Source organism: Momordica charantia, assembly GCF_013281855.1.
Source record: "Momordica charantia cultivar OHB3-1 chromosome 10 unlocalized genomic scaffold, Mcharantia_2.0 BLBB01000010.1, whole genome shotgun sequence".
Taxonomy (NCBI): Eukaryota; Viridiplantae; Streptophyta; class Magnoliopsida; order Cucurbitales; family Cucurbitaceae; genus Momordica; species Momordica charantia.
Genome location: NW_028275158.1, coordinates 19,698,372 through 19,718,783, shown reverse-complemented (window position 1 = coordinate 19,718,783; position 20,412 = coordinate 19,698,372). Strand labels below are relative to the sequence as shown.

The window sequence follows — 20,412 nt, the reverse complement described above, 5'->3', positions numbered from 1 at the left end:
ATGTGCAAGAAGTTGGAACTATGCACTTCAATTTGGTGTATGTATTTTTAAGTGTTTTTAAGGTAAGTCAAAGTCAACTTGGTCAAAGTCAAAGTCAACTTGGTTAAGGTCAAAGTCAGCTCCATCAAACCAAGTCAAAGTCAACCCATTCAATTCAAAAACCAAATCAAACACTCACATCTTTCATTATGGACGGGATTGCAATTTATTTTGTTAAATTCTCCATGTTCTTAACCTTTTCATTTGCTTGTCTTTCCAATTATTGAAGTTATGTCTTTTCATTTGCAAGCATTTTCATTTTCTTGTAAGTTATGTCTTTTCATTTCTTGTAAGTTACAAATCTTTTTAGTTGCTTAAGACTTTTCATATGACTTGCTAGGATGGCTATATATAGCCTTGCGATGTTTTGTTGTAAACACAATTTGAAGTTTGATGAAAAGTGAGTTTTCTCATTAGCTTGGTTGAGAGCTTTATCTCCCATTTCTTGTACGATTTCTTGTGTCTTTAGAATTTGCATGTTAGGATCATTCAAGCGATGTTGATCATACCTCTTGTGGAGTGATTCGAATCACGAGTTTAGAAACGAGTTTTCTCTACTCTTGATATTGATCATCAAGGTAATCCGTTCTTAAACTTTTTCTTGGGTTAATTCCATACTTGTTTTTAGGTCATGGGTATGTACGCGAAAGCCTTAGTCCTTGTAGTGTGCCTGTTATTTTAGTGCCTAAAAAGATGGAACTTGGAGAATGTGTGTAGACTGTAGGGCCATTAATAAGATCACTGTTAAATATCGTCATCCTATTCCTAAGTTAGATGATATGTTAGATGAATTGTATGGCTGTAGTTTCTTTACTGAGATTGATTTGAAATCTGGGTATCATCAAATTCCTATGAATGTTGGAGATGAATGGAAAACTGCATTTAAGACTAAATATAGATTGTACGAGTGGCTTATTATGCCTTTTGGTTTAACTAATGCTCCTAATACTTTCATGAGGTTGATGAACCATGTATTGCGTGAATATTTGGGAAAATTTGTGGTTGTTTATTTTGATGATATACTTGTGTATTCTAAGTCTTTTTAGAAGATCATGTAATGCATGTGCGTACTGTTTTGACTACACTTAGAACTGAGAAATTGTATGTTAACCTAAAGAAATGTAATTTTTGCATGGAAATGGTTAATTTTCTTGGTTTCATAGTGTATAGTCGAGGAATTGAGGTGGATAGTGAAAAAGTTAAGGCTATTAGTGAATGGCCAACTCCTAAGACTGTTGGGGAGGTTCGAAGTTTTCATGGGCTAACTAGTTTTTATAGGCATTTTATTAAGGACTTTAGCACCCTGGCTTCACCTCTAAATGAATTGGTAAAGAAAAATGTTCCTTTTGTTTGGGGTACATCCCAAAAGCATGCTTTTAATGTTTTGAAGGATAAGTTGTGCAATGCTCCTCTACTTGCTTTACCGAACTTTAATTTGACTTTTGAAATTGAATGTGATGCAAGTGAGATTGGAATTGGGGCTGTACTAATGCAAAACCATAAGTCACTAATGTTCTTTAGTGAAAAGTTGAGTGGTGCTTCTTTGTGGTATCCAACTTATGACAAAGAACTTTATGTTTTGATACGAGCTTTGCAAACTTGGCAGCATTATCTTGGGCCAAAGGAATTCGTCATTCATACAGATCATGAGAGCCTAAAGCACTTAAGAGAGCAAAACAAACTGAATCGCAGACATGCCAAGTGGTTAGAGTTTATAGAGACATTTCCATATGTGATTAAGTATAAACAAGGTAAGGAGAACATTGTTGCAGATGCTTTATCACGAAGGTATGCTCTCTTTAATACTTTGAATGCTAAGATTTTAGGATTTGAACAGCTTAAGTCCTTGTATCCAGATGATGTGTTCTTTGCTCCTTTTGTTGAATCGTGTGAAAAAGGACTTGTGGAAGATTACATGTTGTTTGAAGGATTTTTGTTTCGAAAGGAAAACTTTGCATTCCATCTTGTTCACTTCGTGAATTGCTTGTAAATGACGCTCATGGGGGTGGTTTAATGGCTCATTTTAGTATTTCTAAAACTTATGATACATGCTAAACATTTTTATTGGCCTAAGATGAAGCATGATGTGCATAAAGTGTGTAAGCATTGTATTGCATGTAAACAAGTTAAATCTAGGTTACAACCACGTGGTTTATATTCACCTTTGTTTGTTCCTACTACTCCTTGGGTTGATATTTCTATGGATTTTGTCCTTGGTTTACCACGAACTCGAAAGGGTAGGCATAGTATATTTGTAGTCGTTGATAGGTTTAGCAAGATGACACATTTCATACCATGCCATAAAACTGATGATGCTAAATTGATTGCTAATTTGTTCTTTAGGGAAGTTGTTCGTTTGCATGGAATTCCTAGAACTATTGTTAGTGATCGAGATGTAAAATTTTTAAGTCATTTTTGACATGTGTAATGGGGAAGTTGAGAACCAAACTTGTTTATTCTACTACTTGTCATCCCCAAACCAATGGACAAACTGAGGTAGTAAATAGGATAATGGTTACTGTGCTTCGAGCAATCATAGATAAAAATCTTAAAACTTGGGAGGATTGTTTGTCATTAATTGAATTTGCAAATAATAGGGTTGTCCATAGTACTACCAAATGCACACCGTTTGAAATTGTATATGGTTTCAATCCTATCGCTCCATTTGATTTGTTGCATATGCCTCCTAATGAATTTGTGAGTTATGATGCTAGCACAAAGGTTGATCTTGTCCATAAGCTACATAAAGAAGTTAAGGAAAGGATTGAGAAGCAAAACACTAAAGTTGCTTCCCGCATCAATAAAGGACGCAAGCTCATTGTTTTCCATCCAGGGGATTGGGTTTGGGTACATTTTCGAAAGGAACGGTTTCCAACTCAACGAAGGTCTAAGTTGCCACCACAAGACGATGGGCCTTTTCAAGTCCTTGAACGGATCAATGATAATGCTTATAAGATTGATTTGCCAGGTAAGTATGGGGTGAGTGCTACCTTTAATGTTTCTGACTTGTATCCTTTTGATGTAGGTGATGACTCCGATTCTAGGACAAATCCTTTTGAAGATGGGGAGGATGATATGAACCAAGTAGCTTACTTTGTTATGCCTCATGAACCGATTACAAGATCGAGAGTTAGAAAACTTCAACAAGCTTTGCTATTTCGTGTCCAAGCGTTCTTGAACTCGACAAGAGAAATAAAGGAAGATGTGCAAGAAGTTGGAACTATGCACTTCAATTTGGTGCAAGTTATGTATTTTTAAGTGTTTTTAAGGCAAGTTAAAGTCAACTTGGTCAAGGTCAAAGTCAACTTGGTCAAGGTCAAAATTAGCTCCATCAAAACAAGTCAAAGTCAACTCATTCAATTCAAAAACCAAGTCAAACACTCACATCCTTCATTATGGACGAGATTGCAATTTATTTTGTTAAACTCTCCATGTTCTTAACCTTTTCATTTGCTTGTCTTTCCATTTATTGAAGTTATGTCTTTTCATTTGCAAGCTTTTTCATTTCTTGTAAGTTACAAATGTTTTCAGTTGCTTTAAGACTTTTCATATGGCTTGCTAGGATGACTATATATAGCCTTAAGATGTCTTGTTGTAAACACAATTTGAAGTTTAATGAAAAGTGAGTTTTTCTCGTTAGCTTGGTTGAGAGCTTTATCTCCCATTTCTTGTGCGATTTCTTGTGTCTTTATAATTTGCATGTTAGGATCATTCAAGCGGTGTTGATCGTACTTCTTGTGGAGTGATTCAAATCACGAGTTTAGAAACGAGTTTTCTCTACTTTTGATATTGATCATCAAGGTAATCCATTCTTAAACTTTTCCTTTGATTGATTCCATACTTGTTTTTTGGGTTTTTGGGATTAAGTTCTAGGTTCTTAGATCCAACTCTCAAGGATTCTTAACAAAATCACTTAAAAGTTAATTAACTCTAATTTTGCTAAAAAATTATATGAATAGAAATTATCAATGCATCAATAATAAGTCATTTCATAAATATGATGATAATAAGTACCACATACTCCACAATATTTATTTAATTAATCTTTTTACATTTATGGCCAAGTTATTTGTGGTTATTCTTCTATAAAATGTTTTTCCCAACTTGTAAGGTGGAAGAAAACTTTAAATGAACATAATATATATGTTAAAATTAAAGTCTCTAAACTTTAAGATAGAATAATAAGTTTAAAAGTAGGAAGAATCTCTCGACAATTACCATCACAATTATTACTTTCTTATTTAGGACTCTTATTTAAAATTAGGCATTCAATAGATAAAGAAAAAAAAATAGTTTATGATTGGATCGAAGTAGATATTGAAAAAGCATTCAACATTACGATGTGAAATTTTCGTTCAAAATATTAACTTAGATTTGCTCAAAAGAGTATTTTTGAGACATTCATCAAATGTCAAAGATAAAATTGAAACTTTTGAAATGGTAGATACATTTTTTAAACCAAGAACAAAGTTTTTTATTATTATTTTGTAATTTAGCCTTATTTTTAAAACGAATGAATTTTACTATCTGGATATAGTTCAAGTACTTATTTCCGACCAAAACAGCGTGAATACAAATTCCTAACCTCACATATTTACCGTAAAAAACAAAAGAAATTTTACCGAGGTGGATGGGTCACAAATGCAATTAGACAAAAGTTTGTGTTCCAAACAGAAAAGGAAAAACGAGGACTTGGGACTAAACGGACCAAGCTAGACTCCGGGAAGGGGAAAGGGAAGGGACTGCGAAAAATGGCGGCGACGGCGAGACAAAAAGAGGTGGCGACGCTGCCGAATCTCATCAGAAGCCTCAGAAAGGATCGCCGGAGGCCAGGACTCAGCCAGCCTCTGCCGTCGTTGAGACGCGCGTTTTCACTTTACGATCAGATCAATCTCCGAAGATCAGCTTCGCTTTCAACGGTAAAACCCTCGCTTCTCGTTTTCGACTTCTCCGATGCTTGCAATCGATTTCTTCGCTTGATTCGATCTCGCCGTCTCCTTTGTGTGGGTATTTTAGGTATACTGAGACGGGTTTTACGGTAAATGGAGTGGATTATGAAGGGAGCTTGCTCTGCGTTGGGAGCTTATTAATGTCGTGGAGTCCCAGGAAATTTTCGGAGATTACGGCGGAGAGGTTTGCTTTGAATCGTGGCCTTCTTTATGTTTTTTTTTTCTCATCTGGTGATTGAAATGTTTTTTTTTTTTTTTTTTGCAGTTTGTCTATCTTCCAGATTGTGCGGCCTATTCCAGGTGAAATCTCGAATTGGGTTTGAAAAAGGACTTGAATCATTGGACAATATTGAAGTAATTATAATTTGGTGGTAAAATTGACAAAATAAACCTTCAGTCTTAGGCGCTTTCCAAAACAAAGTTTTCTAGTTAGTTCTGACGTCACCAACTTTGTCAAATAACCTCTTATGTCCTCATGTTTTTTTTTTTCTAACAGACTCCATCTCTCTCCTCCCTCCTCTACTCATATTTTAAACTTCCCTTCTTATTTCCTCTCTAGATTTTTTTTCCTCCTCTCTGTTTTCTTATCGTTTTTCATTATTCTCTTTTCCTCTTTTCAGCAAATTTTTTTTTTCTCATTCTCTCTAAAATTTTCTTGGAGTTTCTCTTTTCTATCTTCCCTCCTTCCCTATTTTTTCTATTACTATTATTCTCCAATTTTTTTCCTTCATGATTCTCGTGACTTTTTAGCAATGAAAGAAGATCAGTGGGGAGGAGATAAATAGAGAGAGAGCGAGGTTGAGCGAGAGAGAGCGTGAATTGAGGGAATCTAAAATTACTATCTCGATATGAATTCAAATTTGTTTCCCGAAATCTATTCTCAATCTCATTAAATCTCTCAACGTAGTTTTAATTAGGATTGAATTAAAAACCCCTCATTTTGCTTTCATCTCTTTCATTCCTAATTGAAAATTTAATCAAATGAAAATATCAATTTAAAATCTAATTACAAAAAGAAAGTATTCCATTTGAAATTTAATTCAAATTTGTCTCCCAAAAATCTCTTTTTTAATTAGATTTTAAATGGATACATTTGATTAAAATTTAAATTAGGAATCAAAGATGGGAAAGCAAAATTGGGGGATTTGAAATTCAATTATAATTAAAACTACATTGAGAGATTTAAGGAGATTGATGAGAGATTTCGAGAAACCATTTGAATTAATATTGAGATTCCATTTTTCTCAAAATTAATTTGATTGGATAAACATTAATTCAAAATTAATTTTTAGATACTATCAAAAAAACAATCTCATTAATTCTATCTCGCCCACCCTCACCCTCGCTCTCTCGCTCTATCTTCTCCCCCATTCCTCTTCCACTGAGCTTCTTTCTTCGGCGAATGATCTCCTTCGTCGGTTTTGATGCAGCCGTCGTCAGCGAAGTCACGGGAACCATGGAGGCTGCTGGTTTTTAAAAAAAAAACTGAGGGACTTAGAGTTTTTTTTTAAAAGTAAATATCAGTGGAGGGGTAATGAGAGTCATTACTTAAAAGGGGGCTTTGACACTTAGATCACAGTAACCGACGTTGTGTGACTCGTCCCTGAATTGGGGGAAGCCCCAGTCGAACCGGGGAGGCAAACCACTACGCCACGACCTGCCCGTGGTTTAACTCTTCAGTTCTTAATCAACAAGATTAGGGTTTCTTTCTCTCCTCTTTCTTTTTTCTCTTTCCATTTCTGAATCTAATGGGAAAATCTATCCTCCATATGTTTTGGTTACGCTAGAAGACCACAGGAGATGACTGCATCAGCTAGTTAACGCAGTTAGCTCACTTGGGTCAGTTGGCCAATATTATCGTTATAGTGTTATGCTTTTAAGATTTAAGAGTTAGTTGGAAGGAGCTTGCATTCTGCTGGAGGGGAGATGGGAGGAACTAATCCAGAAATTGTAAATTTGTTATAGAGAGAGGGTGGGGGGAGGGAATAACTCAATAAGGATGGGGAGACATCAAACTTCTTGAATATCTGGTACTAGAAGATCTGCTCCTCTCTTCAATTAATTAATTAAGAGGTTCGAAAAGTTTGTTTGGAGACAAAAAGGTTATAATAACAGATGTTTCTCTCATTGTCTCGTATTTTATCTAATAACCATCCTGTGAACTTATGATTGGTTAGCATTTTTAGCAGTGATTTTATTTTCTCAGAGCTGTGGTTACATATAGTTCTTGATTTTTGTCTTTTTAAATTTCTATTAGAATGAAGATTCATTGTTTATTGTCTAAAACAAAAAAGAAGATCTGCACTTCTCAGCTATTGAACAAATGTCGTTACTTTTTCTGAAAAGGTACTTTAGATTTCCAAATGTTCTATTTATTTCGAACTCTGACGTTATCATCTGAGTGACATCTACTGTTCATTCTCTCCGCAAGCAAAAAGTTATTGCTTTCTACTGCCAGCCGATGACTTTTCTTCTTTATCTTCTTTCTCTAATTTCAGAAATTCTACTACTTGGCTGTGGGAATATACTGAACCAGTAAATCCTGAATTAAGGCAATTCATTCGTTCCACTGGCATGAAGTTGGAAGCTGTAGACACGGTACTTATAGCTTGAAATTATGTTGGTTTGATTTATAGTTGGATCTGTCTTTATCTATTTTATCTGAGAAGTAAGATAATTACATTTTCATGTAACTGAAAATCAAGCTATTGGGGAATTTTTATCACTGATTGGCAAGAGAACAATAAAAATTTTCTTTTGGATACGAAACAATATTTCATGCCACTAACTAAAAAAAAGATAGGAAGACGTCCACCCACCCGAGTGGCCTAGTCAAAAGAGATTGTAAAAAGGTCACTGTATTGTCTGGTTAGTGATAAGCAAAGTGAATGTGTCACCAGTAATTTGCTCTTTCCCTTATAATCAGTTGATCAGATTGGGTTCAAAAGATTCTTAGAGTATCAACTTGCAGGGGATATCAGCACAAATAGTCATTTTTTCAATTGCAGGGTCATTTTGTAATTCTAGCTCAAGTGCTGTTTGGGAATTGTGTTAAGTTCAAGAATAATCTTTAGAGCCCAAAATTAAGTTTGCTGGTTCTCCCAAAAAGAAAAAAAAAAACTAAAAATACCAGTTGGCTAGTCTCTTTTAGGTTCTCATGCGTTGTAATTGTTTGGAGAAATTTCAAATGGACTCCTTTTTTTCTAAGTTCCATTGGTTTTGACATGATGGTGAATTGGTTGGTTGTGTCACTGTAGATAATGTGGTTATGTGCACTCTCTTTCTGGCAGGGGATCCTTCATTAGCATTAGCAGAAGTAGAAGGAGCATGCTTGAATTACTTCTAGATTTGCAGAGATTCATAGAGAAATTTCTCGAGAGACAGAGCCATGTCAAGCAATGCTTGCCATATGATTTTTCTGTCGGAAACTAATCCATATGTATCTGAAAAAATGAGGGTAATTCAAGTAACGAAACATGAGCTCTTATGGCAAAATGGGCAGGAGAATTGGTAGTCGGAGCTTCACTCCCTTATATACCTAGGGACACCCCAGTCCGGGCTTGCCCTGTCCCAAGGTCTGGATCTAGGAGACATCAAGGGGTTTTGGTATTAGACTCACGAGAAGATTCAAAGAGACCTCTAAATTAGTGTGATCAAGAGACTCCAAGCCCAAGTAGGCTGACCCTTGGAGGCAAATGTGCACTCTCTTTTTGTAACTCTTGTTTCAATAATGAAGGAGTGGGGATTGGCCCAAATGTGCACTCTCTTTTTGTAACTCTTGTTTCAATAATGAAGGAGTGGGGATTGTCCTCCTCACTGACCCCAAAGAGGGTGGCTCTGTCGCTAAGTTGGCCGGCAGAAAGGACACCAAATGCCTAGACAAGACAAAAACCTACTAGATGCTTAACACAAACTTTCCGGTCTTCCCTCTAGCACATGGGGATCGGCCCTATGCACCGGGGACGAAGCATAGAGGTCACTTTAGCTTGTTGTACAAAAGAAGAACAATGGGTTGTAGAACATCGTGTTACCACTTAGCAGAGTCCTGTGTTTTTAATAAACTGAAGATACATGCCAAAAACACAAACGTGGAGTTAGTGCTCGTTATACTAATAAACTTTTGTTATCTGCAGAGAAATGCGGCATCAACATATAATATTCTAAATGAGGAAGGAAGAATTGTGGCTGCAGCACTTCTGCCCTATGGAGTTTATTCTTGATGCCCACAGCCAAGCTCCACAGTCATTCCTATGGATATTTCTCAATGTGCAGGATTCTTCTAGCCCTCAAATCTTACAAGTATTCCTAAGTGCTTTGATCTCGAGTAGCCATAGAATGACTGCAAGTACTTGTTGCTTGTCATTTTTTTGCTGTATATACTGTCACGGTTGAAACGTGCATTAAGAATTTAATGCAATAAGCATTTAGAAATCTATATACTCGCATGAAAAATCAAGTGTACTCTAATTTATTTCCCGATTACCTTTTGTTGGAAACTGGCTCTTTCAGATGAAGCCTTCCTTTCAAGGTCCAACTTTTTTTAGTTACATCTCTCCTCTTTGAGCTCCTCTTAGTACTTGTGGGAGAGCGAGCTTCCATGTAGAAGGATGTTGGGAGATATCTTCAAGTTTCTAAGTTGGAAAACATAGGTTCTGTCATTTTGTTTTTGGATTTTTTGGTTGTGAGCATAAATTTGTTATGGGTTGTTCATTCTTCATATCTTTGTGACTAGTCGGCTACTCGAAGTGGCGAGATCTTGTAGGATTGAGTTTGGCATGCATATGTTTTTCAGGTGGCTTCAAATTAAAAGCTTGACTAATAAGCTAGGGCACTCTCGCACCTAACCTTCATAAGTATCAAGTGCCCACATATATAATGTCAAAAGATGTAAGCTAAATTTTGTAAACTAAAGGAAGTAATTTTTAAGGTTTTTTTTTTCTTTTTTTAAATTTGGTTGATAATTGAAATGTATTTTTAAGAAAAGGAAAAAAGGTAACATAATTTTCACAAAAGACTAAAGATGAAATGGTTATCAAACAGACTTTAATAATTTAAATTGTCTTATCTCGAAATTCTTATTTTGGTGGGAAAGTCTCCTTAGAGATTAGTGCAGGTGAACTGTGACCATAATATAACAAGTGAGAAATGGTAAAGTATTGAATGTAATCAAATGAATTCAACTCTAGAGTAGTCATCTACCTAGGATAGAATTTATTGATAATGAAATGTCCTAAGGTTAGACAATTGTCCTAATCTAATTTGGACGTTTATAAATATAAAAATGATGTGTAACATCTAGCTCAATTGTAATGTCAAAAGAGTATAATCTAATGGAGATTGCATGTAACAATCACATCGAAACATTTCTCCTTTCATGTTGAATGTTTGTTCCATTGGCATAAGACCATCTTCTTTTTCTACTCAACTTTATCAACTTAGTACAAATTATGATGAGAAAGGGAAAAAAGAAAGAACAGAATTGGGTGTAAATTTACATTACATTGAGATTTCAAAAGTGGTATTACCACCTGACCAAAAAAATAATACATTTGAATCACAACACATCCCTTTCTAACTTCCAAACCATCCTAAAATGGAGGCAAATTTACCATATCCCCCAACTGTATAATGATTCATTTACTAGTTAGCTTCAAGCTTTATCTTCTAGAAACAGAGCAGTTTTTTAGAACTCGAGGACACTGTTCTACAACATAAAAAATTTAGGGACAAACTGGAGAAAATTACAAAATCTTAAGTATTTTATAAACACGGTTTGAATTACGCGAAAGTAAGAGAGGGGAAAGATCTATCCTTCTCTTCGAGGGCAGATCCTTCCAAAGCCACTAAATTTTTTCAAAATTAGACAGTCAAACCATCTCCAACAGAGAAATTCCAGCCATCCATCTTCAACAATGTTCTTCCAATTAGAAACAAAGAGCCACAGACTCATACAGATAGCATAGCTAAACTTCTTGGTAATATTAGTTACTTTTCCTATTCAAGGTTTTGGCAACAGACCAACTCGAGTATGTATATGACATCCAACAAAGAGGGAAAAAAAGCCTGAATTAATATTAGTTAACATACATTGACCAAACGTCTGCAGCAGGCATGTTCTGACAGTTCTGTAAGATACCTTGGATTCTAAGCCAGTGCTTCAAACATATTATGCACCAATCAAATGAAAATAAAATTGATTATCTATATGATTATATCTATTTCTAGCAATTTCCAGAAATCACCTGTGAGCGAAGCAAATCGCTCAGTTCCTCTGCTTCCAATGGGTTTTCCCTCATTGCACACAGAATCCATGGTGTTACTTTTTGAAAATCCTGTATTGTTTTCCGAGTAAAAGGGTGAGCTGTGAAGCCAATCAAAAACCAAAATAAGAACACGTTAGTAACTGCTTTGTGAGAAGAGAACTTTTGTAAGTAGTGCGAAGTTGTAATGCTGATGAACTCTACAGTAGCAATATTGTTAATCCCAACTGTCTCGACTCCTTCGGAAGGCTTTCTTATCTGAGAGGATCTTCTTGCTTTTAAGGCGTTTCTGCTCCCCAATAGCAGCCCTTTACAAATACAAAAAATGTTACCCCACAGTTCATAAGTCACAGGAGCTCCCCACACCAAAAGATTATATGAGTATTAATTAAGTGCATAAACTTTTTGAAACTAAGTAACCAAGGAAGTTGAAAGATCTCACATCTTAGCAATTTTCTTCTTTTGCTCTTCAGAGGGAGGTGGTGGGACATAAGAAGCAGCATCGATTATTGCCTGTTTCATACAAACAAATTCTTTGATTGAAAACGAATGTTCGGTATATTCTCTATTAGATGGACAAGGAGAGGCATTTTATAGGAAGGCGAAGCACCTGAAGTTTCTCTAAGGCATCTTCAATGTTGCCCCTGAGGAAAATAAGAAAAATCAAAACAAAATTTTTTGGTAGAACATGGGGGAAAATAAGAAAAATAAAGAGGACTGAAGTTAACTTCTGTGTTCTAGTTTTAGTGGATGAAATTACAAGCTCCCCATCCTTGTTGATCCTATTTTTCTCCTGTTCAGAAGCAGGAAGAAATATTCATGTCAAGGGAGAGACAGAGACAGGAAGCAATATCATGATGACAGATTTATGAACACTCGAGCCACCTCCTGTTTTATTTCTGCTCTAGCTAGCAGCATACAGGGGAACGCATTATGAATACTTGTACATAAAAAAACATGCAATCAACCTTCACCTTTGTTCCATAGTCGTACCTATTGATTCAACGATTTTTCAGTCTGAAACTATATTAGCTTTTACAGCTTTAAGTAGGTTTCACAAATACTTGCCTTTGGTCCCTAAATCTAAAAAACTAACAATAATCCTACGATTTCTGAATAGTTCAAAAATAGCCCTGTCCAGTTTTTCAGAAAGCTACTGTAACAAAAAAGCTGACTCGAATAAACGAGAGGAGAGGGAGAGATGGAGTGAAAGAGGGAAGAGGAGAGAGGAGGGGAGGGGGGGAGACGGCAGAAATATTATAAACGATCTGGTTCTAATATTTTTCCACATCAAACTCAAAAATATTATAAACTTAATTAATTATTGCCACATAGCATAAAATTAATAGATTGTCAAGTCAGCTTCCCATTAATATACTGACAGAAACCGATTCAAACCATTTGAAAGAAATTAGAGTTTAAATGGTAAGATTTTGAAACTTAGAGACTGAAAAGAAATATTTGTAAAACTTCCCCATTATGCAATAGAACTTTGGAGTAACAAACCATTTGCATAATCCTTTCCCTGATTCTGTCGCTCAGCCAATATGCATCTTTAACATTAAAGCGCATGTCAACCTTTGTGTTCACTGCACTATCATTTAGGGAAATAATAACTTATAAAGAAAACAGCAACTCTAAAGTGGAAATAAAACCAATCAGCAGCCAAGAAAATCAACTGACCTTTGTTGACATTCTGACCTCCAGGGCCACCACTTCTCGCAAAATTCACAGTGACATGGTCTGTGGTGGAGACACAGGAAAAGAAAAATTACACAAGTAATGAAGATAATGACTGACAGGAATCGTAGCACATACACCATCTTAGAAAAATGCTGAAATTATTCCCTTTTTAGGGTAGGAAGCTACAAGAAATTTAAATAACTTTTTCCTTTTCAGGATATATTAACCAAAGAATTTTGGTGTTTGTGAACCAAAATCCTCCTAGCAGCTAACTTTGTCAACAAGAATTAATAGAGAAATTAAATCGTATAAAGAATTAAGAAAGACTTGAACACTCAACTGACATTCTGCTGCAACGGAAGGAAAACTGCTTATGTTCTAAGTGGAGAGAGAAGTTTTTAGTGGGACATTAAAAAAATATTTTTTTGCCATTTTTGGTAATTCAGGACAAAGAACAGGAATAAGAGGTTGAACTTTTTTGAAGACAACAATCTTGTGGAATAAGTTGCTGAACTCAATGAGATGGTGGGACCAATAATGTATTTCTGTGTGTTTCCCTAAATCGATGCTAAAGTTTCCTCATCTGTGCAATTCCTTAAGATCCTTACTCTATCAGCTAAATACATAATCTTTACATGTTCAATTGGCTTCAACATCCTTACTTCAACTCTTTTTTTTTTTTTTTTTGATATGAAACAAATATTTCATTGTACTTCAATTCATATTTCAACTCATATTTCAAGTTCCAGCCCATTTACCAAGTTCCCTTCTAAAACCTCCTCCCAATATCTCTGATAGCGGGGGCACAAGGAAATCAAATTGCCTCCCTATACTCGTGCACACTCCCCTCTCCTATCTGGATGCAAGAGACCTTTCACACATTTTACCTCCACAGAACAGCAAAAGAGTATTGAGCTCAGCAAACTCCACACTGGTCTTCAACCATTGGCCCATTGATATCATACCAGGGTTCTCCATCTAAATTTCTGAGGGTTAAATTACACGTTATGTTTGTGTTTAATAGGTCAATGAGACACTTCGGCTCAATTTCATTAGAGCTTTGAACTTGACGAGGCTAAGGCACTCCTTCAGATCTCTCTTCGAATTCCTTCGAAAAAGCAACTTTGGCTCAATTTAATTAGAGCTTTTCTTTGATCTATTTGGATGGAAATAAACAACTGTATCTTCAAAGACATTTGGAAGTCATATGAGAGCTTCACGGATGGTGTAATTTTTTTTGGCTATTTCTTGCCGTAAAAATTCATCATACTTTCATAGTAATAGGTTTTCTACATTTTTGGTTAATTGGAGGTTCTTTTTCTAGTTTCCCTTGGCATAGGTTTGCTTTTTTTTTTCTCCTTGTATTTCAAAACATCAATGAAATAGTTTGATGTTTCTTGTTACAAAATAACAAAAAAACTCACAAACTTATCCGTCAAAAAATTGAAAGTTTAAGGTCTTATTAGACAATAAATTTTTAATAGATCCATTCATTTTAAAAATGTAGAATATGTCAAGGACCTATTAGACATAAAATTGAAAGTTTATTAAACACTTTTAAAGCTCAGATACCTATTACACACAAAATTGAGAGTTCAGGGATCTATTAGACACAATTAGACACAAAGTTCAAATTAAAAGACCTATTAGACACAAACCTGAAAATTTAACCATTTCTAACCTTAGCCTCTGATTTCTCTTTTTCACTACGAGATTGCCAAAAATATCTTCTTGCTATGAAAAACCAACCATTTGGAATGTTCACTCACAAATGCTAGTAACTCTAATTTTAATCCCACATTCTCAAGTAATTGCACTTTCTGTCTCTAAATATCATTTGAGTTACCATTTTCTCCAATCAAAACCGACTGGCTGAAATTTCCCTGCCACCAATAGCTCCTCTTTCTTGTGAATCAGCATCTGTCTTTTTGTATCTTTGCTATTTTGCAACAATTCAGACATCAACATAACATTCTTTTCTAACATTGAAAGGTTTTTTAAGTCCCTCATCAACAAACACAACCCCACCATTGTCATCTTACAGGAAACAAAGCTGAACACAACCCCACCATTGTCATCTTACAGGAAACAAAGCTGAACGTGGTTGATCGTCTCACCATCAAGTCGTTGTGGAGCTCCCGCGACATTGGATGGACTTCCCTCGATGCCTCGGCCACATCAGGGGGTATCCTGATCATGTGGAACGACCCTTCCTTTCATGTTTCTGATGTCACAGTAGGGCTCTACACTCTTATTATCCTTCTCACTTTGTTTGACGATTCTAAGTTCTGGTTGACAGGAGTATATGGCCCTACGAAAACAAAGGAAAAGCCAGCTTTCTGGAGAGAGCTGTCCGATCTCTCCTTCCTTTGATCCGACTCCTGGCTATTGGGAGGTGATTTTAATTCAATCAGGTGGTCACACGAGAAATCATCTTATTGCAGGCCAACCAGAAATATGCATCACTTCAACACTTTTATCGATTCAGCTAGTCTGCAAAACCTCTCCCTTTCTAATGGCTTTTACATGTGGTCAGACTACAGGAACCCTCCTACCCTCACTCTGATTGACTGGTTTTTGGTTACTAATGATTTTATGTCGAAATTTCAGAACGCGACTGTCAAAAGGCTGAGCCACCCCACATCCGACCACTTTCCTCTACATTTGTCTTTCGGCATGATAAAATGGGGTCCCACACCCTTCAGATTCGAAAATGTTTGGCTGCAACACCACTCTTTCCCTCCATTGATTGAATATTGGTGGAAGAACACTCCCCTTAGAGGCTAGCCAGGTCATGGTTTCACTATGAAGCTTAAAGGGTTAAAGGCCGTGATCAAAATTTGGAGCAAAACAACCTTTGGTAACATAGCACAACAAAAGCACCATCTCACTTCAGAGCTAGCTATTTTGGATGACTTAGAAGAGTAAAGGCTCCTAAACACAGTACAAAGCATCCAGCGGAAATCCATTAAAACACATCTCCTTGAGGTGGTAGCTAAAGAAGAGATTCTCTGACGTCAACGGTGCAAAACTAAGTGGCTTCATGAGGGGGACAACACCACATCATTCTTCCACCGTATTGTAGCATCGAAGAGACGGAAGAACACCATCACTAAAATTCTTTCCATGAATGGTACGAGCCTTTTTGAAGAAAATGACATCGAAAAAGAATTTCTCTCTTTTTTTGATAGGTTATACTCCAAGAGAGAGGGACAAAGAGTCCTCCCACAACCCTTGAATTGGAGTCCCATCAACCAACAACAAATCACTGGCTTGGAGACCCCTTCACTGAAGAAGAGATTTGGATCGCTATCAAAGAATTAGGAACTAACAGATCCCCTGGACCAGACGGCTTCACTGCAGAATTCTACAAAAAGTTTTGGAACATCCTCAAAGACGACATTTTGAGAGTGTATTCCAAGATTTTTTTAAGAATGGGATTATCAACGCCAGCCTAAACGAAACGTATGTATGCCTCATTCCCAAGAAGATTGACACTAGGCAAGTAGGGGACTTTCGCCCTATAAGCCTCATCTCATGTTTATACAAGATTATAGCAAGGGTTCTTTCCGAGAAACTCAAGCGAGTGCTGTCATACACTATCACTGACGCCCAAACAGCCTTCGTGGCTGGGAGACAAATCCTTGATGCATCGCTGATTGCCAATGAGCTTATTGAGGAATGTGAAAGACGACAAAAAAAGGGAGTTGTCATCAAATTGGATATTGAAAAAGCTTTTGATAGTGTTGATTGGGAATTCCTTGATGTCGTTTTAGAGGCTAAAGGGTTCGGACACACTTGGAGGAAGTGGATCCACGGCTGTATTTCCTCTGCAAACTTCTCTATAATTATAAACGGCCGCCCGAGAGGGAAAATCATTGCAACAAGAGGCCTTCGGCAAGGTGACCCTTTATCTCCCTTTCTCTTCATTTTGATTGCTGATGGTTTTAGTCGCCTTATGTCACAGACAGCTAGCAGCAACCTCATTAAGGTATTTGACCTTGGAGGAAATTCTCTGAACATTCATCATCTCCAATTTGCAGGCGACACCATCCTCTTCTCCACTTTTGAGGACTCCTCCCTCACCAACATGTTCAACATCAGCCGATTATTTGAAGAGGCATCCGAGTTCAAAATCAGCCACCAAAAATCTGAGATTTTCGATAGACTGATCTACAAAATTGGTGACGGGAACGCTACACCTTCTGGACTGTCTCATGGTTGATCAATGAACCGCTGGAACATCACTATCCTCTTCTTTTTGCCTTATCTTTGAAAAAAGAGGCTGATGTTCGTGAACTCTGGTCTACAGAAAACAATAGCTGGAATTTACGGATGAGGAGGAATTTAAAGGATGCTGAAATTATAGAATAGGCAGCCCTCTCACACAAGCTCTCCACTGTTAGCTTTTCTACAGAGGCAGATTCTCTAACATAGAAATTAGAAACAAAAAGCATATACTCTACCTACTCTCTTGTTAAAGATCTCTCACAGCCTTGCACGAATATCCCACAGCGATTGTACGAGGGCATTTGGAGAGACTCATACCCAAAAAAAGTGAAAATTTTCCTTTGGGAGCTTAGACATCGTGCAATCAACGCCGGTGATAAGCTTCAAAGGAGAATGCCCTACATGGCTCTCTCTCCCCAGTGGTGTGTGATGTGTCATTCAAACCATGAGACCTAACAACACCTCTTTACCAATTGTCACTTGCAACAAATTTTTGGAACTGCATCCTTAGCACTTTTGGGTGGACCACTGCACTACCGACCGATCCCCCCCTCCTTCTCGAAGTTACTCTTACAGGCCACCCCTTCAAAAAGGAAAAGGCAATTCTTTGGCAAAACTTCATGCGAGCTTTCTTTTGGAACCTTTGGAGAGAACGAAACCAACATATCTTTACTGATAAAACTCTCCCCTTTGATACTTTTTTTGAAGCTATAGTGTTTACAGTCATAACTTGGTGTAAATCCTCCCCTATGTTTCACTACTATAGCTACACTTCCCTCTTAGCAAATTGGAAGTGCTTCATGTAATCCCTCAGTGTGAGGCTTTTGTAATTTCATACATCAATGAAATTGTTTCTTTCACAAAAAAAAAACATTGAAAGCTTTTTTTATATCCTCCCCACTGCTTCAAACTCGTGTTCTATTTCTTCCAATCAAGAATCCATGTCTTTCATCATACTCTCCATCCTCCATCCTCTCTTTCCTTTTGGCATGTTGTAAGACTTTGCTCTAATACCACACTATTCTTAAGAAGTAAATGATATGTTAATGAGAAAGAAGGATTACAAAAATGGGGAGGAAGAGTCAATCTACCTAGCTACCCTAAACCTATTAGATTGGCTTGAATGTCAAAAGAGGTGAGATTACAAAAGCTCCTAGAATGAGTTCACCATCTAGAAATAGAAACAAAGGCTTACCAACGTGTCTTGGGAGAGGTGGCCATTTCTTCAAAGATCTCCTACGAACCCTCTCATGACAAATAAACCACATAACTTTGGGGTTAGAGAAATAGACTATTTGGACATAGACAGGAGGACCCTCTTCATTTCTGAATCTCTGATTTCAACTTCAGTTAAAATCAGATCACAGTAGTTCATCTCTAATCTTAATTGGCCCAGGGAATTCGAATTATGCTACCACGTAAAGAAATAATTAATTCATCAACACAAAAACAGTAAACCATCAAGCTCTCTCTTCTATATACTTCCATATTACAAAAGCAGAACTAGAACTAAAACGAAGCCAGTCCACTCGAATTTCAATTCTACAATCACGCAACTCAAAAAGCCATAACTGTTAATGGTTAGAAGGTACCGAGAGTGATTTTAGGGGCGGGTTCGCGGTCAGCCGAAAGAGCTCGCTCCTCCGCTTCTTGCAGGAGCTGCTGAACCTGCGAGAGCCGGGCAGACACCTTGCCGGCTCCTGAGTCCGAAGAGGCGCATAGGACGCGGCCGAAACTGATTTCACGAAGCCGGAATCGCAAAGCGCCATTGTTGGGATTGTGCAATGTTGAAGGGAAGATTGGGGATGGTGATGGAGGAAACCAGGGATGGGAGTGAAGGATTTCTCGGAGGATGATGTTTGTGGTGGTTCTAATGACCGCCATTTTTTTGGATTTTCCAAGTAGTTTGAGTAGTAAGTAGCAGAGCCAAATGACGTTTCTAATGGCCTGGAGCTTGAGGAAGACGCTGCCCGCTGCCCGCTGGTGCTGACAGCAAACACAGTACCGGGCGATGAATGGTCCTTTTTTTTCTTTTTCTTTCTTTTTTTAAGGGAAAAAAAAAAGAAATCATATAACAATTACTCCATCAGGCAGAGTTCGATTCCTTGTTTGGACGTTTTTGTTTTTTGTTTCCTTTTTTTTTTGTTTTTTTTGAAATGTAATTCGCATGGCCGCGCGCCTCCGTTCGAACCCCGCTGGGCGCTTTTTTTTATTTCTTATCTTTTGTGCAAATGTATTTCGCTATTTTATTTTTCTTTTTTCATTTTCATAATTCGTGATTTTCTTTTCTTTTCTGTGGTCAATTCTACTTCTAAAAAATGAAAATAAATCATAGATTAGGTCACTTTTTAAAAAAAATTTAGGGTAAATTTTCTATACAAATATATCAATTTTTGTTTACGATTAGACTTTTTCGAAAAAAATAAAAAAGAAAAGAATATATAAGTTGGATCTAATATTTGCACCTAATTCCATGACTCATTCTTGTTTTCAATTTATACATCATATATGTATTTATTAAAATAAAATAATTGTATTGATATATATTTTTCCCTTTTAAAATCATCATTTTCATATTCAATTGTTGTTATTTTGTATAATCATGTTTCAACCGCTTTTAAAAGTTAGACTAGAATATAAAATTGTCATATTTCAACTTCTTTTATATAAAAGAATTAGGGAAAAATACATTTTTGATCCGTAAGGTTTGAGCAAGGTATCTATTTGGTCCTTTGGGTTTTAAAATGGACATTTTTAGTCCCTAAAGTTTAGAAAATGGTTCAAAATGATCCGTAAGTTAATTTGACTAAGGGAAAAATGATGTGCATGTCACCAATTTTAAATGAGTTGTGTACTTTTATTAATTTTATATTCATTTTTAGATTACGTAGCTTTTTAAAAAATTTTGTTACGTTTTCCTCTTCCTATTCTTCTTCATCTTCTCCGGCTAGGTGTTGCTTGCCCTTCTCCAACCTCTACCAACCACAACTAATCTGCCATTCACCATTGGAAAAATTATCAACAACAGTAACTAATATTGACCCCATCTCCAATCGAGAATGCGTGATGGTTTTTAAACGGCCTGGTTTCTCTGCAACTTTTTGACAACGAGATTTCCGGGCAGGTCCCGGTGGAGTTCGGTGAATTCAAATCGCTGACGAATCTGTCCCTCTATAAGACAGCCTTACGGGTCCTCTTCCGTAATCGCTTGGTTCTTGGACGGCGTTTAATTATATCGATGTATCCGAAAA

The 20,412-nt window shown here is 36.7% G+C and overlaps 2 protein-coding genes across 2 annotated transcripts; one reads left to right on the top strand and one right to left on the bottom strand.

Moving 5' to 3' along the window:
* The first annotated feature begins 4,552 nt into the window (after positions 1-4,552).
* Positions 4,553-9,208, top strand: LOC111020424 (uncharacterized). Its single transcript, XM_022297100.2, is given in 7 exon segments — positions 4,553-4,933; positions 4,935-4,958; positions 5,056-5,172; positions 5,254-5,288; positions 7,487-7,510; positions 7,513-7,586; positions 9,122-9,208. Coding segments are annotated over 7 exon segments (504 nt in total). The 5' UTR covers positions 4,553-4,790.
* A 1,685-nt stretch (positions 9,209-10,893) lies between these two features.
* Positions 10,894-19,175, bottom strand: LOC111020443 (Class I peptide chain release factor). Its single transcript, XM_022297128.2, has 8 exons — positions 18,754-19,175; positions 12,932-12,991; positions 12,755-12,837; positions 11,977-12,041; positions 11,859-11,892; positions 11,691-11,761; positions 11,453-11,556; positions 10,894-11,349 (listed from the first exon to the last, which is right to left on the bottom strand). Exons 1-7 carry the CDS (start codon positions 19,043-19,045, stop codon positions 11,466-11,468), a joined length of 696 nt encoding a protein of 231 aa, XP_022152820.1. The 5' UTR covers positions 19,046-19,175; the 3' UTR covers positions 10,894-11,349; positions 11,453-11,465.
* Between the last annotated feature and the right edge of the window lie 1,237 nt (positions 19,176-20,412).

Coding starts and splice junctions, on each gene's coding strand:
- LOC111020443 (XM_022297128.2), bottom strand. CDS start 19,045: ATGGCGGTCATTAGAACCACCACAAACATCATCCTCCGAGAAATCCTT. Junction 12,992..18,753: donor CGCCCCTAAAATCACTCTCG/GTACCTTCTAAC, acceptor TCTCCACCACAG/ACCATGTCACTGTGAATTTT. Junction 11,762..11,858: donor ATGCCTTAGAGAAACTTCAG/GTGCTTCGCCTT, acceptor TGTATGAAACAG/GCAATAATCGATGCTGCTTC.